Genomic DNA, 19,245 nt, shown 5'->3' on the forward strand with positions numbered 1-19,245 from the left:
ATCCCGTCCCAGTGGTAGACTTTTGGTTTGAGGAAGGCTAGTCGCCAACGTCCCTAACAGATGGGCCGCACCTGGAATATACTTAGTGACCACTGACACCCACATTGTGAGGGAGCTTGCCCCCAGGCTTCTCTTTCTTTGTGTTGAGCTGAAATCAGCTTCATTGACACTGCCCTGTCTGTTCTCTGGAGCAACCCACAGAGTTCTTCCCTGCTTATACATAATGGCCCTCGAACTGCAAACTCCGTCATGACTCTCCTCAGTTTCTCTCCAGACCCTTCTCAGGCGCTTCTTCATTCTTCCCAAGACTTGCTTTCAAGTCTTTCGCCCTCCTTGCTGTCTCCTGCAAACTCTCAAATAGTATTTCCCAAACTTGCGTTGGAATACTGGGTGAGATACTGATAGTTACTTCCTTAAAAAAGAGAGTTGACCATGAAGAGATTAGATTTCATGGCCAAATAAGTTTGGAATGCTATGCTATGCTATGCTAAGTCGCTTCAGTCGTGTCCGACTCTGTGCGACCCCATAGACGGCAGCTCACCAGGCTCCACCGTCCCTAGGATTCTCCAGGCAAGAATACTGGAGTGGGTAGCCATTTCTTTCTCCAGTGCATGAAAGGGAAAAGTGAAAGTGAAGTCGCTCAGTCGTGTCCGACTCTTAGCGACCCCATGGACTGTAGCCTACCAGGCTCCTCCGTCCATGGGATTTTCCAGGCAAGAGTTTGGAAAAGGCTATTATATTTGATAGACAGAGTGCCTGATGAACTATGGACAGAGGTTCATGACATTGTACAGGAGACAGGGATCAAGAAAATCCCCATGGAAAAGAAATGCAAAAAAGCAAAATGGCTGTCTGAGGAGGCCTTACAGATAGCTGGGAAGAGAAGAGAAGAGCAAAGGAGAAAAGGAAAGATATTCTCATCTGAATGCAGAGTTCCAAAGAATAGCAAGGAGAGATAAGAAAGCCTTCCTCAGCGATCAGTGCAAACAAATAGAGGAAAACAACAGATTGGGAAAGACTAGAGACCTCTTCAAGAAAATTAGAGATACCAAAGGAACATTTCATGCAAAGATGGGCTCGATAAAGGACAGAAATGGTATGGACCTAACAGAAGCAGAAGATATTAAGAAGAGGTGGCAAGAATACACAGAAGAACTGTACAAAAAAGATCTTCCCGACCCAGATAATCACGATGGTGTGATCACTCACCTAGAGCCAGACATCCTGGAATGTGAAGTCAAGTGGGCCTTAGAAAGCATCACTACGAACAAAGCTAGTGGAGGTGATGGAATTCCAGTTGAGCTATTTCAAATCCTCAAAAGTGATGCTGTGAAAGTGTTGCACTCGATATGCCAGCAAATTTGGAAAACTCAGCAGTGGCCACCGGACTGGAAAAGGTCAGTTTTCGTTCCAATCCCAAAGAAAGGCAATGCCAAAGATTGCTCAAACTACGGCACAATTGCACTCATCTCACATGCTAGCAAAGTAATGCTTAAAATTCTCCAAGCCAGGCTTCAGCAATACGTGAACCGTGAACTTCCAGATGTTCAAGCTGGTTTTAGAAAAGGCAGAGGAACCAGAGATCAAATTGCCAATATCCGCTGGATCATCGAAAAAGCAAGAGAGTTCCAGAAAAACATCTATTTCTGCTTTATTGACTATGCCAAAGCCTTTGACTGTGTGGATCACAATAAACTGTGGAAAATTCTGAAAGAGATGGGAATACCAGACCATCTGACCTGTCTCTTGAGAAACCTGTATGCAGGTCAGGAAGCAACAGTTAGAACTGGACATGGAACAACAGACTGGTTCCAAATAGGAAAAGGAGTACATCAAGGCTGTATATTGTCACCCTGCTTATTTAACTTCTATGCAGAGTACATCATGAGAAACGCTGGGCTGGAAGAAACACAAGCTGGAATCAAGATTGCCGGGAGAAATATCAATAACCTCAGATATGCGGATGACACCACCCTTATGGCAGAAAGTGAAGAAGAACTAAAGAGCCTCTTGATGAAGGTGAAGGAGGAGAGTGAAAAAGTTGGCTTAAAGCTCAACGTTCAGAAAACTAAGATCATGGCATCTGGTCCCATCACTCCATGGGAAATAGATGGGGAAACAGTGTCAGACTTTACTTTTTTGGGCTCCAGAATCACTGCTGATGGTGACTGCAGCCATGAAATTAAAAGACGCTTACTCCATGGAAGGAAGGTTATGGCCAACCTAGATAGCATATTTAAAAGCAGAGACATTACTTTGCCAACAAAAGTCCGTCTAGTCAAGGCTATGGTTTTTTCAGTGGTCATGTATGGATGTGAGGGTTGGACGGTGAAGAAAGCTGAGCGCCGCAGAGTTGATGCTTTTGAACTGTGGTGTTGGAGAAGACTCTTGAGAGTCCCTTGGACTGCAAGGAGATCCAATCAATCCATCCTAAAAGAGATCAATCCTGGGTGTTCATTGGAAGGTTTGATGTTGAAGCTGAAGCTCCAATACTTTGGCCACTTCATGCAAAGGGTTGACTCATTGGAAAAGACTCTAATGCTGGGTAGGATTGGGGGCGGGAGGAGAAGGGGACGACAGAGGATGAGATGGTTGGATGGCATCACCGACTCAATGAACATGGGTTTGGGTAGACTCCGTGAGTTGGTGATGGACAGAGAGGCCTGGCGTGCTGCAATTCATGGGGTCGCAGAGGGTCGGACACGACTGAGCGACTGAACTGAACTGATTATATTTGTCCATGTCCCTCCTCATCTATTGTACTAGAAATGAAAAAATTGTTAAGTGTGATTTAAGAACGAATTTATGTATAATGAAGCTTTTTTTTTTTAAATGAGGCATTGAGTAGTTGATAATTCAACTCAAGATGACATCTGTCTTTTTAGCATCTATGTCACAATAATGACTCAGATTTAATCTACAGTCATATAGGTCATCTTTAAACTTACTGCTGTCAGTTCAGGACTTCCCCTACCCCTTTTATTTTTCTCAGGTCTGTTATTTTACTAGACTTGTTCAGAGCACAGAAACTAATTTGTAGATAGTATTTTCCCTTCTCAAGTTTTGCTCATGTTACAGAATAAAGTCAGCTTGTAATATGAAAATTCCTTAAAATCCTTAAAATATATTTAATTCCAATGCTTTATTCCCCAGAAGGAATGCAATTAGAAGTTTAGTTATTTAAATATTCTGTTCCTTCAAAGAACAGCAAATAGATTCCAGGTCACTCGTTCTTTCATTGTGTTCTCTGAACTTTATAGGTGATTTTATCAGCTCCTCTGACCTCTCTTTAGCAGACATTTCTCTGAGGCTCTCAATTAATTCTTACAGTTCCTTTTTTTAAGATTATCATTGCATCCAATACTCCCAAGTCTTTCTGGCCAAATTCATGATGCATTTTTTTCATTTGTCAGGAAATCCTAAAAATCACAGTTGTGTTCTTTTCATAGAATTCAAGCTTGAGCACTGTCACTGTGAAAGACCAGGAACTGAGATCCACTGCGCGGAGAACACAGTCGTGTTTCTCTCTTCACAGTCGTTGCCAGATTATGTGACAGTCATAGGCTGTTTACACTGTTTGTGTTTTTGTTTTCTTGCTTTCATGAGCTCAAGCTCTCTCGCATTTTTTTTTTCCTGATTACACAAAGAGTTGAATTCTTAGAAGCCTGACAGGTGTAATGAAACTGTGGTACACATGTTCTTTGCCATGTGTAGCTCTTCATTTCCTCTCTAAATTTTTTTTTTTAAGGAAATGATCAAGGTTGTTTCAATATGACAACTGTTATGCTTCTAATTTAGTGTTTACACAGTTAAAAAAAAATTAGTATTTGTGTAGTACTGTGAAATTTTTTAAAGCATTTCACAAGTATTTCATTTGATCTTTAAATTTACATTAAGAGAAAGCAGGCTTATCTTCCCCATTTTTGGATGCAGAAACTTGAAATTGACAGCTAACAGTGACTTGCCTAAGGTCTCAAAGCTAGTCAGGAAGCCGGAAACCAAAAGTTAGGTCTAGGTTTTTTTGGCTCTACTTTCCATATTTGGCATGACATCTTTAAGTTGTTTTCCTTTTTAAATGTCACAAACTATTTATTATTCTGTTTTATAATTCCTTTCTAATGATATCAAGTTTACCTCTCTGATACTGTTTTCATCTTGGACATTTCTAATTGTGTATGTGTTTGTGTATGTGAATTGAATACTATGAATTTTAGATAATTTCTGTCCCTTCCTTCTTGCTACCATGATTGCATTAGCCGATAATTCTTTTAAAACATTGTTTTGAAATTCTAAAAATTTTCTTTAAGGGTCCTTTAAGTCCAAGAGCAGCATTCAAATTTCCTTTTCATATTTTTAAGTGGTAAAGGAAAATATATTATTTATTAGTTATATATTATTTTACCTTGTGTTATATCTTATTTATTGAATCTACTTTTTCATCTCCTTAGTTTGCTTACTACTGAAGAAACTAAGGAGATGAAATTGGCATTCTTTTATAGAACAACAGTTATTTATTAAGAATGTATTAAAACTTTCTTCAAAAATGTCAGTATTTGGACTTCCCCGGTAGTCCAACTGTTTAAGAACCTGCCTGCCAATGCAGGGGACATGGGTTCAATCCCTGGTCTGGGAATATTCCACATGCTGCGGGGCAACTAAGCCCATGTTCCACAACTTCTGAGCCTGCACACCTAGCACCTATACTCCACAAGAGAAACCACCGCAGTGAGAAGCCCACACACCGCAAAGAGTAAAGTACTAAAGTATACCGCAAAGTACTAAAGAGTAGCTCCTGCTCATCACACCTAGAGAAAGCCCACTCATTGCAGTTACTAGAGAAGCACGTGCACAGTAAGACCCAGTACAGCCAAAAATAAATAACTAAAAATTTTAAATAAATAAATAATCCTTGCAGTGTGCCACTTCAACATCACCTGTGGCTGAGGTGGCCATCTAATGACTAACCCTCTGCCTTCTGAGTCACCCCCCTGCTGCACTGCCCTCTGCTCCTCCTGCACTCCAGGTCCATTTGGCTGCTGTGTCTCCCTCTACCACTGGCCTTCCCATGTGCAGTTCTCTTTGCCTAACAGAATTCTTTCTTCCCACCCCCTTGGCCTACATTATGCCTGTTCCCTCAGGTTTCACACATTGCCTGACACCCACCCCAGATTTCTTAGTACAGTGCTCTTGGCCTGTGCCTTTATTTCATAGCTTTTATCTCAGTTTTGAAATCATTCACTTACTTCCATAATTACTTAAATAACGTACGTTCTTTCCTAACGGAATGTAAACCTCAGGAACCAGTTTGCCTAATGTGTTAAGTACATCAGTACTGTGTGAAGGAATAGCTGTGTTATCACTTACTATTCTATGATCAGTTTTTACTGTAATCTGAAACAAATGGGACTTTTCTAGTAAGTTGCAAAACCATATTTGTGGGATGGCCGGCCATCTTCTAGCCCAACGGTGGTCCCTTGTTCCATTTTCTTTGGTACCTGTTCTCCTTTTATATCACTCCACCTTTTTTTTTTTTTTCCACCTTCTGTTATCTTATCATTTCTATCATAGTACAGTCATCACCCTCCACTAAGAGTTCTCTAATATTAGCATAAGCAAACAAAAGAGGAAGGCAAGAAAGGTAGTACTAACAGTGTGCTCTATAAATAAATAATACTATATCATTGCTGGGGGTTTTGTCTTTACAGGATACAAACTGGCATTTAATTACTTAAAAGCAAAAAGATATGTGGATGCAATTGACGTATGTCACCAGGTAACACTTAAATTCATATTTCTTAAAATTTTTCAGATGTGCTATATCCTACTTTTGTTTAATATCAAATTGTACATGAATAGAGATAGAGGATGTACTGTTTTGGTTCAGTGCCTCGTCGGATACATCTGGAAGAAATTACCGGTTTTCAAAGTTTAGAAAATAAAGTTTACTTAAATCAAAAACATGGTTTTAATTAGGACTCAAATAATGTTTGTCAATTTAAAGAAGAAGGCCAGAGGAGAAGCATGTTAAACAAACTTAATCCTTAAGTCAGAAAATATCTGAATATTGTTATAGATTCTCCAGGTCACTGTTCTGAATAGAAGTTCTTATGTTTGTGTCCAAGTCTGGTTATTAGAGGATTCAGATTTATAAATTAAAGAGGTATTTTTGTCATTTAGAAGCCATTCAGTTACACTTCTGTAATTGATTTCTGGGCTTTCCTGATGGCTCAGACAGTAAAGACTCTGCCTGCAATGCAGGAGACCTGAGTTCGATCCCTGAGTTGGGAAGATCCACTGGAGAAGGAAATGACTACCCACTCCAATTTTATTGCCTGGACAAGTCTATGGACAGAGGAACCTGGCAGGCTATAGTCCATGGGGTTGTAAAGCAGCAGACATGATTGAGCGACTGACAATTGATTTCTGACTAAACGATCCCTTGCCAATGACAAATTTTTGAGTTGCAATTTTAGAATTTGCAATTTCTTTATATATACACTGTCCCATTGATATTCATACAAGGCGTTGTACTAAATATTGTTGGGAGCTCCAAGAAAAGCACCTTAGCAGAGAATTATGTAGTGTACCTTATCCCAGATAACATGTCAGCATCATTATAGTGAATACTTGGCTCCAGTGATTGCTATTGATTACTGAGTCTCTGTGTAAGGCAACATTTCACATTAAGGTTAAGGTTATATATTAGAGTCATTTGTGGAGTTTTGATTTTTCTTTTTTTATGACTATCACCCTACTCTTCAACTCAGTAGACCTGGAAATTTGTATGTTTCAAAATCATTCCAGGTAAATCTGATGTGTACTCCTGGGTAAAAATATCTCTAAGGATTTGTTAAATATCATGCTGCTGCTGCTGCTGCTGCTAAGTCGCTTCAGTCGTGTCCGACTCTGTGCGACCCCATAGACAGCAGCCCAGCAGGCTCTGCCATCCCTGGGATTCTCCAGGCAAGAATACTGGAGTGGGTTGCCATTTCCGTCTCCAGTGCATGAAAGGGAAAAGTGAAAGTAAAGTTGCTCAGTCATGTCCGACTCTTAGCGACCCCGTGGACTGTAGCCTACCAGGCTCCTCCGTCCATGGGATTTTCCAGGCAAGAGTACTGGAGTGGGGTGCCATTGCCTTCTCCTAAATATCATGCACAAATAGCTAAATTTTAAAAAGTATCTTAAATCATTGATCATAACTGTTTTCTATAACTGATCTATCAAGGAAATAATTATATTTATTGTATTTTTCCACATATAGTGGTACATTTTTACCATTTTCATCTAATTACTGTTAATAGAAATAAGTCATCATGTCACATCTCAGAAGTCACCTTTAAAAAGTGTTGTTGTATTTGCAGTATTATTATAATGTAATCTCAACTGTAATGCCATTGCTAGTAAGTTTTGTGGCTCCCTAGTTCTTGATAATGAATTATAAGTTAAGTTTTTGTTTTATTTTGTTTGTGTGTGTGTTTGCAGGTTCTTGAAGCACATCCAACTTACCCCAAAATCAGAAAGGATATACTTGATAAGGCTCGCACATCTTTAAGACCTTGAAAATTATTTTAACTTTTCAAATCAAGAAATAGAAAGAATCTGAGTTCTTCTAGTATGAAATAGGTTTAAGCTAATACTTTGTATTAGAAAGCATACTTTCTCCAGCAGAGGCTGCTGTTGCATATAAAGAGAAACACTGTGTTAAATGGATGTCTTCCGATGGAGAAAGTGAATGAGAGCTGATTTATTTAATTGACTCTCTTGATTAGGTGCAGATTTGGTGTTTCTGTGGTAAAGATTATAAGCCATTTCTATAAAGAATATTTTGTTAAAATCTAGATAGGTAAGTACCCTATATCTTTTCTAAGGGATGTTGTTTCTTTCAGGAACTATGTTTAAAATACTGTTGGTCTCTGTTAAGCATTTTTGTGATATTCTCTGTTATTCAAAGGTTTGAGTAAGTTTCCTTGTAAATATTTATAAAAAAGAAAACATTTTTAATAAACATTTTATGAAATTTATGAACTCAAAACACATGGTAAGTTTTGCAAATTCAGGGTAAGCTACCCATGTTAACGCATAGTATTACAGAAACTGACTTTCTTAGAAGAATCTTTTGGAAAAGTATGAAGAGGGTTTGTGAGTTTCCCTTCTTTGCTGAATTGATTCTTCCTGCTTTTAATGCCAGTGAGGTTCTTTTAAGAAATAACCGGTACTTGAAATTAAATAGGTAGACCTTTATAACAATATTTAACCTTAGCCCAAAGGCAAGGTCTTTTGGTGTAACTTTAGACACTGTGACACCTGATAGAGAATATTTTCAGTCAGCAGGGACTCACGAAGCACACCACGGAAAAAGCAACCGCATACCCTACTATCCTAGCATTCCTGCCCCCACAGAGTTACTTACTCTTTACGCTGAATTGAACTTAACCTTCCCAAATGACACTAGTGGTAAAGAACCTGCCTGCCAATGCAGGAGACTCAAGAGATGCGGGTTCGATCTACGGGTCGGGAAGATACCCTGGAGAAGGGAATGGCAACCCACTCCAGTATTCTAGCCTAGAGACGCCCATGGACAGAGGAGCCTGGTGGGCTACAGTCCAATAGGGTCACACAGCTGAGCATCTGACCACAGCAGCACAGCATAAACCTGATCTTCATAAACTCAATTCTTAGCATCATTTTTAGTGTATCTACATCTTTTTTCAGTTGCTTTTAAAAATACAATAAACAGAGTCTTCCATTTTAACTGCATTTTCAATAAACAGTTTTTAAAAGTCACTTCCTTTTCCTAAAGTACTTCAATGTTTATTTCTTTTGAATTACATTCTTATTTCAGATCACTTCTGCAATTTTCCAGAGTCCTTTTAATTCCAAGTATGTGTTATAAGATTTCTAATCATTTTTAGTTATGGTGTTTCATGGAAATGTTTCATAATTAGAGCATTTATGAAATATTTCATGTCTGTTAAAACACTTCCACATCTTATTACATTTTGTCCTCACAGTCCTGTGATACAGATATCATTATCGCTCTTTTACAAATCTGGCACTGTGACACATTATCTTTCTCTGTAATTTAGGGGGGAAAAACTTTCAACCTGAATGGACATTGTTAAGGACATAATACAACAGAATACCCTTAGCAGTTCCAGTGAGCCTGCTTTGTAGAATGCTAGAAACATGGAAATTGGATGGAGAAAGTAGAACATCTGTTCTCCCAGCAAGACATTTCCAAATCTGTTTTCCTATCTATAAAATGAGGAGTTTGTTTTTGTTTCTTAAGCAGCCACTTATTCTGCCATTTGTTAGATACTATCCTAGGAACTTTCTTTAAAGTATGTCTTTTATTTCTCAACCAGCTCTCTAGAGAAATAATATTTTTCAGATAATGAGACGAAGCTCAATCTAAAATTTGCCCAAGCTCACAGAAAAATTGTCAGAGCCTGGATTTTGCACCAGCCTTTCCTAAATTGAGATGCTTTCCATAACTAAGAGAGACTGTGTCTGTAAGAAACATTCTCTTATCTGCATCTGGCTAGCAGATGAAACTGAGTGTTCTATCACAGAGATGGCTAGGTAATGAGGAACAAGAACTGAGTCAATGAACGTTCTTACAGATGTGGAAACTACTGAAGAGAAGCCTAAGTGAGAAGCAGTGTCGTGCTCTGCTGAGGAATGTGGACCTGAAGTCAGACCGTCCTAGCTTTAAAGTTTGACTCTGCTACTTACTAGATGGTTCACCTTTCTCAAGTGACATAGGCTCTCTGAGCCTCGGTTTTCTCATCCGTAAAGCAGCATATCAGGATAATAACCTTCCTCGGGTTGCTGTTAAGAATTAAATGAGAGAACTTGCATAAAACCTATAATGAATCTTACTCACTTAGGCTCTTAATAAATAGCAGCTCTATTATTATAAACTGAACAGGGTCAAATCGTAGTTGCAACCGAGAAGAACCTTCACAGGAGAAAAGAGACAACAAGGACCAGGGTGAGACTGACAGGACCAGTCAGGCCCCTCAGCAGCACAGGCACACAGGAGTCGAATTCTCACGCATGGTCTCCCCTTCCCTTCTTGCCTCTTTCTCTCTCATTCTTCCAACCCCAACCGGAAATTATGTTGCACTCTACATGTGTAAATCTCACTTCATCTAATTTTTGAACAGACTTGCCCTTCCCTCCTCTACTGGAATTCTCTCCTGCTCTCCTCTCCCTAATCCCCAGCTCACTGTCTCCAAGCTTCCCTCTCTAGGCTTACTCTTTGTTTCACTCAGTTATCAGTTTATTAATCCCCTGCGCAGAGGCCCTGTCCGTGTCCAGTGACACTCTATAAAGTAGCCATCATGTCAGTCTGTACTCTCTCACCCTGTTTAAACCCTCTATTTAGCACTTGCTAATCTCTGATGTTTTTCTTGTTCACATGCCCGAGATCACACATCCAGGAAAGCTGGAACTCGAACTGAATTGCTGCTTGAAGGAATCAGTTCCCATAGCATGTTCAATGAGAGTTTAGGGTCCACGTGTAAGATAGAAAAGGAGGGACACAACATGAATGAAAGGATTTTCTGTGAATCTGGGGTTTGAATACCACCACCCTCATAATAAGGAAGCAGTTGTAAGTTCAACGTCCTTTGACCTCAGGTCGGCTAGTATGAAGAACTGGATCCCAAAAGGAAATAGCTTTCTTTTTCAGAAGTCAAGAACCTAGAGCAATTCTGGAAAGAAGGGTTTTATGCATGGACAGCTGAGGGAGCTAGGTTAAACTTTGCACTAGGGTAGATAATAGAATCACTATGGAAACCAAAAGACCAGTTAAAACTGAGAGGAACTGTCCTAGTTTGGGTCTGGTGATAAGTGAAGAGCCTTTTAACAGGATCATGTAACCTGTGCTAGTGCTGATAAAGTAGAAAATGCTATTATTTTTTTGTTGTTGTTTTTAGTGAAAGATTAGCAATAGTGGAAGAAGCAGCACATTCATCTTCTGTTGGTAGAAGTGTCATGCACCCTTTCTGAAGGGCAATTTGGTGGTATGAATTAAGATTTCATCCTTTGACCAGGAAATCTCACTTAGAGAGATACATCATAAGAGACAGTCAGAACTTTTCTCAAGGTTTTTTGGTTTAAAAACTGGTAAAAGTAAAAAGTTTAGGTTTTATGGTTATTGTCAAAACATTCAATATACGTGAAGTGGTTGAATATATTAGTTTACCTGATAATGGAGTACTATGTGGTCATCAAATGCTGTTTTCAAAGTTTTTTTTTTTTTTTTTAACTATTCATGTTTTAAAACTTTTTTCAAAGACTTTTAACTGCTGGGTGTCTTACAAAACAAGTGAAAATTCAGGAAACATAACTTCATATAAAATTAATTTGCTTAATAGGTAGATATATAGTGAAGTGAAAGTCGCTCAGTCGTGTCTAACTCTTTGCAACTCCATGGACTGGAATTCTCCAGTATTCTGGAGTGGGTGGCTGTTCCCTTCTCCAGGAGATCTTCCCGACTCGAATCAAACCAGGGTCTCCTGAGTTGCAGGCAGATTCTTTACCAGCTGAGCTACCAGGGAAACCCAAATAGATGTATAGATAGATATATATTGTATATATATATATACACATAGACAACACACAACTAATGAAACTAATGCAATTTTTAATGGTAGTTATATCTGCGTGATGAAATAGTGATGAGAAATGTGCCATTTTTGAAGTTAACTGCAATGAACACATATCTCCCTGCCAGAAAGGATTTTTTTTCCTTTTAAAAAAAGAATAGCTTTCTCAAAGATGAATAGAAAAAAAACTAAACAAAAGCTTACACTGACATTCTTTCAACTCTTAACACCCACACTTTACTACTAATGGTTTGAACAAAACGTAATCTGGTTTATTTCAATTGTCAAAGAAGATTCAAGAAGTAGAAGTTAGAAAAGTACTCTGCCAGAAAATGGAAATGGGAGAGTACTGATAGCAGCACTGATAACAGGAGAGCCCAGGAGTTACTAAGGGAGATGCGAGTACCCCGTCAAAGTGAGTGAAGAGCACAGTCCTGCAACCACAGGGGAAAACAAATGAGAGGGCTTCCCTGGTGGCTCAGTGGTAAAGAATCTGCCTGCCAGTGCAGGAGACACAGGTCCGATCCCTGATCCAGGAAGATTCCACATGCCTTGGAGCAACAAAACCTGTGCCTTACAACGATTGAGTCTGTGTTCTAGAGCCCAGGAACTGCAACTACTGAGACCACGTGCTGCAGCTCCTGAAGTCTGTGTGCCTAGAACCCGTGCTCTGTAACAAGAGAACCCACTGCAATGAGAAACCTGCACACTGCAACCAGAGAGTAGTCCCCACTTGCCACATCTAGAGAAAAGTCCGTGCAGCAACGAAGACCCAGCACAGCCAAAATTAAATACTAAAAAAAAAAAAGAAAGACAGCAAAACCCTCTTTCTGCACTTCCCATGATTCTAGTTAACAGTTTTAATGATGATCCTACCAAAGGTGATTAGTATGAAGCCAGAGGAAATAAGCAAAATCATACACGGCCACAATGGTTGTGTGGTGTGAGACCTGGGCAGGGTGACCCAACTGACGGGGAGCAGAGCAGAAGCTAACACTCTGGGTCACACACCTTCAACTGCACCCCTTGCAGGAAGAGGACCCTCCTCCTAATTTGAACAAAGTATGAGTGGAAGGGGAGGAACTAGAGCCAGGAGAGAGAAGTGTTTGGCTGTAGGGCTGAGGGTAAGGGAACAATAGAGTGATGGCTACAGAAGTTTATGAAAAGATTTTTAGTTTCTGTGTTTTAAGACAGGAGCTATTATACTAGAGTATCTTGGAATATTTATGGGAGAAAGTAGATACTGAATGTATAAGAGCAGAGGAGGAAGCCTGAGTAGGAAAAGGGGTCCAGGGGGTGGTTTAGAAGAATTAGAGTTTGGAGGGATGTGTGATTTTTGTGAAGGGAGTAAAGGAACAAAATCACTAGAAAGAGTTATTATGGATAAAGGTGGTCCAGGAGCCCTATGCTAATTGGCTCCATCAGTTTCATAATAATTAAAATGGGCTTTGACCTAGAGGCAGTATCATTCCTTCCTATGCATGGAATTTGGGGGCCTCTGTTTTTCCCTTGGGCTCTGAAGTATTTTTCACTTACTTCCAGGTTCCTGTTTGTGGTTGCTGGGAGTTTGCCTGCCAGATTAGAGGGGGGGAGTTACTGTAACATCGTACATCATAGTTATGAGCAAAAAAAGTGTTACCCACCTTTTAATACTCTTAAGAACCAGATGTTTTCCAGAGAAATGCTTGACTCTACAATCTGCCTTGCAGTGCACATAAATGAATCTGGCATGCTGCCCATAAAAGCAATTTGATCCCATAAATGAGGAAAGCTGAGTAATGAGCAGGTTCTAAATGTCTTCCTTCCGAGTGGTATAACCTTAGAGTCTATGGCAATCTTTAAACCAGGCTGTTTCCAAATAGTGTGTATGTTATTTTTATCTTCAAACAAAATTCTTTTGGCAATGTGAAAGAAACTCTGTTTTTAAAGAAACAAGTATATTTTGAGAAAGTAATTACTATTTGTATGCTCCAAAGCCAGGCTAGTTTTATTTTTAATCGGTAAATGATGTAAGAAGCTTCCCCCCCCCAAAAAAAAAGACACCTGAAACACTAAGAGCGGGGCTGTGAAGTGTGCAGTGGTATCCTCACTTATAATGGGTAAGAGGTCCTGATTCACAGATAGAGATTAAACTTTTTTGAAAAACACAGTAAGCTTAACACTGGAGGAAAAAGATGTGCTAAAATGCTAAGCAGTTACATAAATGTTCTTTTTAAGCCGTTTAAATACTTGAAGTTACTCTAACCAATGAATGAAAACTCCCTGACATATACTTCCCTGAAATACTGTTGGCAAATTTTTCACATTAGCTTAAGTCACAAGCTGCAAAGGATAGTTGGAGCGGGATACAGGGATTGGGAAAAGTCCAGACTATTGAGAGCACCCAAGAGCAAAGTTAAAGTGATGGAACACTGACCACATAGAGGCTAGGGGAAAAAATGGGACCAATGAGATGTGTCTAGATCCTGATGTCACTTCTCTGTGCTAAACTAGTGACTCTACTGTCGCTTAGGAAGTGTAATATCTTTTTGCATTAAGCAACTGCTATTGCCATAGATTTCTTAAAATGTAAATATTCATTATTTTAGTTCCAATAAAAATTGGGTTTTTTCCACAGAAAGAAAATTTGATTTGTTTTTTAGACTTTTCATTTGGAAATCATTTCAAACTTAAAGAAGTTTCATGAATAAGAAAAGTACAAAGAGCACCCACATGCCATTTACCCAGATACTAAAATATTGGTAATATTTTACCTCATTTGCTTCATCATTTGTGTCATCTCTCTGTGTGTACAAATTTTATACATATGTTTGCACATGCACATATACACATCTATGCATAAAATTTTTTTTCTGAACATTTTGAGAGTAAGTTGCATACATCATACTTGCCTCTGTACTCCTAGGTACATCACTGCATATTTCCTGAGGATAGGGATATTCTCCAATATAATCACAGTACAGTTATGAACATCAGTTAGTTCAAGATAAATACAAAACTTTTAACCTGCTACTCTTTACTGCCAGCTGATCTAGTAATAATCCCTTACAGCATCTTTTCCCTCCAGTTGAGTTACATTCTGGGATTGGATATTACATGTCATGTCTTTAGTCTTGTTTAATCTAGAGCATTTCCACAGCCACCTTCTGCCTTTTATAAAACAGCCATTTTTGAAAATACAGTTCTCTGACCCCCCCTTTTAAATTTGAGTGTTCCTGTGTTTTGTGTGTGTCTGATATTTCCCTGAGATTGAATCTGAATTGAGCATTTCTGGCCATAATATTGTATAAGTGAAGTGATGTCCTCAAGGTGTCTCATCTGGAAACATACATGTCCATCTGCCCTCACTGGTGACATTAATTTTGATTCCACAGTCACAGTCACATTTTTCTACTATCTAGTTGTTTTTTCCCTTGCAACTAATAACCGATTTTTGAGGAGACATTTTCAGATCATACAGATATTCTGCTCCTTCAAAAATTTCCCCTAGATTAGTATGATTCCTCCCTGATCTGATATTCCCCATGATGATTACAAATGAAGATATTCTAATGTCACTACTTTCTCTACATATTCCAGTCAGCCCTTAGCATTTACTATAAGCAAGAGCCCGTTCCTTATTATTTTTTACATATTTAATTCATCTATTATTTAATATCGTATGTGTTCATGAGTTCCCATTATTCAATGGTTCATAATTCGTTAATGCCTTTAATTATTTTGGTGCTCAAATGGTTTCAGATTTGGCCAACAGAAGCCACATCATTTGCCAATTTTTTCTTTTTTTAAAGAACTTTCCTACTTTCTAACAACAACATATCCCAGCTTCAACTTCTAATTACCCTGTCCCAGGCCTGCAATCAGCCATTTCTCTAAGAAGCCCTGGTTCCCTTGAGTGGGGCAATGTATTAGAAATGAAGATCTTAGTGCAAAGTGTGTTCACTGCCACTTTGGATGAAGTGCTGCTAAACCCTTTCAGCAAATAGAAAACACATGCATGTATATATGTGTGTATGTATACATACATATACAGGTGTAAAACACACATACTGAAACATTTTAGAAGTCACAAAATTATACCAACTCTTCCAAATCCAATTTATCACCATAGGGTTCTTTCTGTGTTGCCCGAATTTTCATCTGCATGTCCTTTCTTCCACAGTGTGACCCTGAGTCCCAACAACTTCATCATATTTGTTCATTTCTTCAATTGAGGAAATAATTTCAGAATTGCTTCACCCTAAGACTCACAAAAAACAAGCGTACTGAAAAGAACTCAGGATTTTCCCCCACTTTTCCTAGTATCATCAATTTTGATTGGTTTTAATGTTTATAAATTTCACAACATATTTTAAAATGTTACCATAAGCATTTCCCAGCGGTATAAAGTATTTTAAAAATCAAACTGAATAATTTATTGATGACAGGAGGATGTGCTCTGCTCCATAGACCAGCTTTGCAGATTCCTTCCAAATATTCGTCTACTTGCAAAATAAATACTATCCCTTCCCACACCAACCAGTGTCATATTAATGATGCCTTGGCAGGAAAAAGAGTATGAGACTGGAGCTTAAGCAAAATATCATGTGCTGAGGATTGAGAGATGAAGTGTTTTTGTTTTTCTTTTTTAATAAAATATGTAGTAGATATATATGACCATAAATAGATTTATTTTTTGTTTGCCCTTAGGTATTTTCAGACCCTTTGCTGTGATGGTTTACATGGCAGTTATGAATATCTCTAAAAACAGTTAGGAAATTTTTCTTCTGAGACTGTTAAACAAAACACTAGTTTCTGGTTTATAGCAACTAACACCATTTTCCCCTCAACCTGCTTTTTCAAACTGCTGCCTTTTTTCATTTTTTCATTGAGTGAATTGTGGTCATTTCTTGAAAAAGTCAGATTTATTTCCCCTATTCTTTATTTTTGTATTTACATTTTATATCTATTTTCTTGAGTTCTACGGCCTCACAAAATAGTTTAGAATAGCAGAGCTGCAGAGATGATGGGGAGGTCAGCTATGTTAATTTCAAAGCGCCCCAGTCTTCCATGTGGGGTTGCCTAGCAACCCATCTCTCAGGCCTCCTTTGTGGATGTGAGAAGAGGAAGCAATTCTCCTATACACTCTCAAGCCGAGATGGTTTTATAAAGTGAAAAACCTTTTGCAAAGGCTCCAGCACAACCCCTGTCTCCTTTTCGGCCCACTTTGTGCACTTCACACAGGATGAGAGAAATACTCCACCTTTTGATGTTTCAGATCTGACACATATAAAACAGAGCTATACATGCTGCGGTCAAACAGTGAAAGTGACCTGTATCCCTATGTTAAATTGAAGCACATTAATTAAATCGCGCGTTGTCCCCTTTCTCTTACATGAAAGCATCCTTACCCCTCAAGTTCTAAAAGCCAGTTATGTTAAATGAAACTGCAACTGCCTGCTGAGCATCAGTTACCATAGCGATGTGAGGCGGGAGTGTTTTCCTCCTTTAGTCACAGGATGGCTGAAACATGTTCAACCAGGGACTCAAGCAGCATGTTGACTAGAAATCAGACATCTGGGAAGAACCTCCTCTATTCCCTTTTCTCCACAATAACTTGAAAAAAATAACTAACCCCTCTGCTACTCCCTAAAGCTATTAGCTTTTTAGAAGTAAACTTCAGTGGGTGGCAGAAGTGTCCTACCTTAGGGCATATAGGAGAAGGGAGAACAATGACACATGCCAGGAAAGCCTACGTGAACAGCTGAGCCACGTTGAGACGAGTGCTATATAAGATATGCTGACTTTTCAGACACTCTGAAAATACACAGCAAAAATTACAGCTAGAAATCCATGCATTTCCACATTGTAACAACACTGACATACAATTTTTGAAACATTTATGATTTCCTAATCTTATTTTGTGGACTTCGCAGGTGGCTCAGTGGTAAAGAATCCTCCTGCCAATGCAGGAAATGAGGGTTCGATCCCTGGATTGGGAAGATCCCATGAAGAAGGAAATGGCAACCCACTGCAGTATTCTTGCCTGGGAAATTCCATGGCCGGAGGAGCCTGGTGGGCTACAGTCCATGGGGTTGCAAAGAGTGGAACATGACTTAGCAACTGAGTACATGCGTAACCTTATTTTCTAGGCTACTGATGCTATTCAGGAGAACATTATGATTCAGATCCATATGGTTTTGTGAAGTCTTTATAACTGAGAGTTAAATCAGGTATAAAGCAAATGTCCCATTCTCACTTGCCTCCAATTATGGCTGAGAAAAGAGAGGCAGTAGAGCATTTGAGGCTTTGAGGTCAGACCACCTGACTTTGCATCCTTTGCCACTTATCAGTGTGATTGGGGAAAGTTTCTTTCATTCCTTAAGTCCCAATTTCCTAACACTTAAAAAGGGAATGAAAAGAAAATTGCTGACAGTATGAAATAAGAAAACATATGTAAAGTACCTGGCATTGGAAGGGGTTAAACACTGATAGCAGGTGTTATGAATTTAGCTTATCAAACACAGCGTTCAATCATCACTGAACACCTGGGCCTCACCCAGCATTCTGTTTGATGTGTGATGGATACTAAAGTCCAGTCAAAAAGAAGGCAGCCAAGTCAGGGATGCCTACTGCTGGTATCCACCCTGTGGGCATTCCAATTTGGTGCAGCATTCCCACCAATATTCTGTCCATACTAATATGGCACTCCTCATAGTTTGCCTCCAGGGCCAGTTTTCTAGGGTAAAAAGTCTTGCTGCTACTTTACAGTTAAATTTTGCTATTCTACCCAAACAGGTGTTTCCAGCACCTTCAGTCACCATATTCCTCAGACTGGAGATTGCCTTCCATGCGCAAAGTTAAAATAATGTGTGACCACCAAAGAAAAACTTCCAGAAGATCTAACAAAGTGCCTATTCTTGGGCTCTCTTATCTGGCAACAGAATATCTTCTGGTGATTTATTAACAAATTATTGACATCATTCTTAGAAAACATAACCTGTTAACAATTCAAATCACTTAGTCTTACTCCTTTATTCTAGACATAAGGCAGAGTTCAGGTTCATTGATGAATTTATCTAAATCATGTGCAGATATCCCTATATACATGCACATACACACACGACACTACACAGACATGCACATACACGTGTAAATACGCACACATATATAAAGAGAATAAATTCTATAGGCTTTTTTCATGTTTATCTCAAAGTTAATCCCAAGCTCCTCATTATTAACAGTGATCACAGTTTGCTAGAAATAGAAACCAACATAAGATGTCCTGAGTTAAGAGTAAAGTTCCGAGGATCATGAGGCTTACTGACGTCAGCACTGAAGCTAAGGAGCAGGAAGCAACTGGAACCAGAGACTGAAATGCGGGCAGGACTGTCAACCTCTGCTGCTTTGGCTGTGTCCATATTCACCTACTTCAATACTCACTGAAGACTGATTCTGCACCGGGCAAATTGAACACTCACTACACAGACATTTTCTTCAGCTCTCATAGACATTTCACTGCTCCTGTCCATGTTACAGATTTAGCCACAGGCAGAGACTCAAGTATAAGTCCCTTAACCCAGCCCCCACCCCATGGTAAGGAGGGAGGCCACCCAGTGCAACAGGTCACCCACCATACCCAACGGATCAG

At 39.2% G+C, this 19,245-nt stretch overlaps 1 protein-coding gene across 19 annotated transcripts in view; it reads left to right on the forward strand.

Moving 5' to 3' along the window:
* TTC21B (tetratricopeptide repeat domain 21B) overlaps positions 1-19,245 on the forward strand; it is a 218,128-nt gene that overhangs the window by 101,163 nt on the left and 97,720 nt on the right. For 10 of the 19 annotated variants that reach the window (XM_081581236.1, XM_081581227.1, XM_081581223.1 and 7 more), the window contains 2 exons: positions 5,706-5,773; positions 7,483-8,032. In XM_081581236.1, coding sequence (XP_081437362.1) covers positions 5,706-5,773; positions 7,483-7,560 — 146 coding nt within the window. In that variant the 3' untranslated portion in view covers positions 7,561-8,032. Of the gene's footprint in view, positions 1-5,705; positions 5,774-7,482; positions 8,033-9,623; positions 9,866-19,245 lie in introns of those variants that run through there. The other 9 variants (XM_081581230.1, XM_081581229.1, XM_081581234.1 and 6 more) reach the window with 2 other exon arrangements.

The sequence above is a fragment of the Giraffa tippelskirchi genome, chromosome 3, assembly GCF_054371585.1.
Source record: "Giraffa tippelskirchi isolate mGirTip1 chromosome 3, T2T-mGirTip1v1.2.pri, whole genome shotgun sequence".
In the NCBI taxonomy this organism is placed as follows: Eukaryota; Metazoa; Chordata; class Mammalia; order Artiodactyla; family Giraffidae; genus Giraffa; species Giraffa tippelskirchi.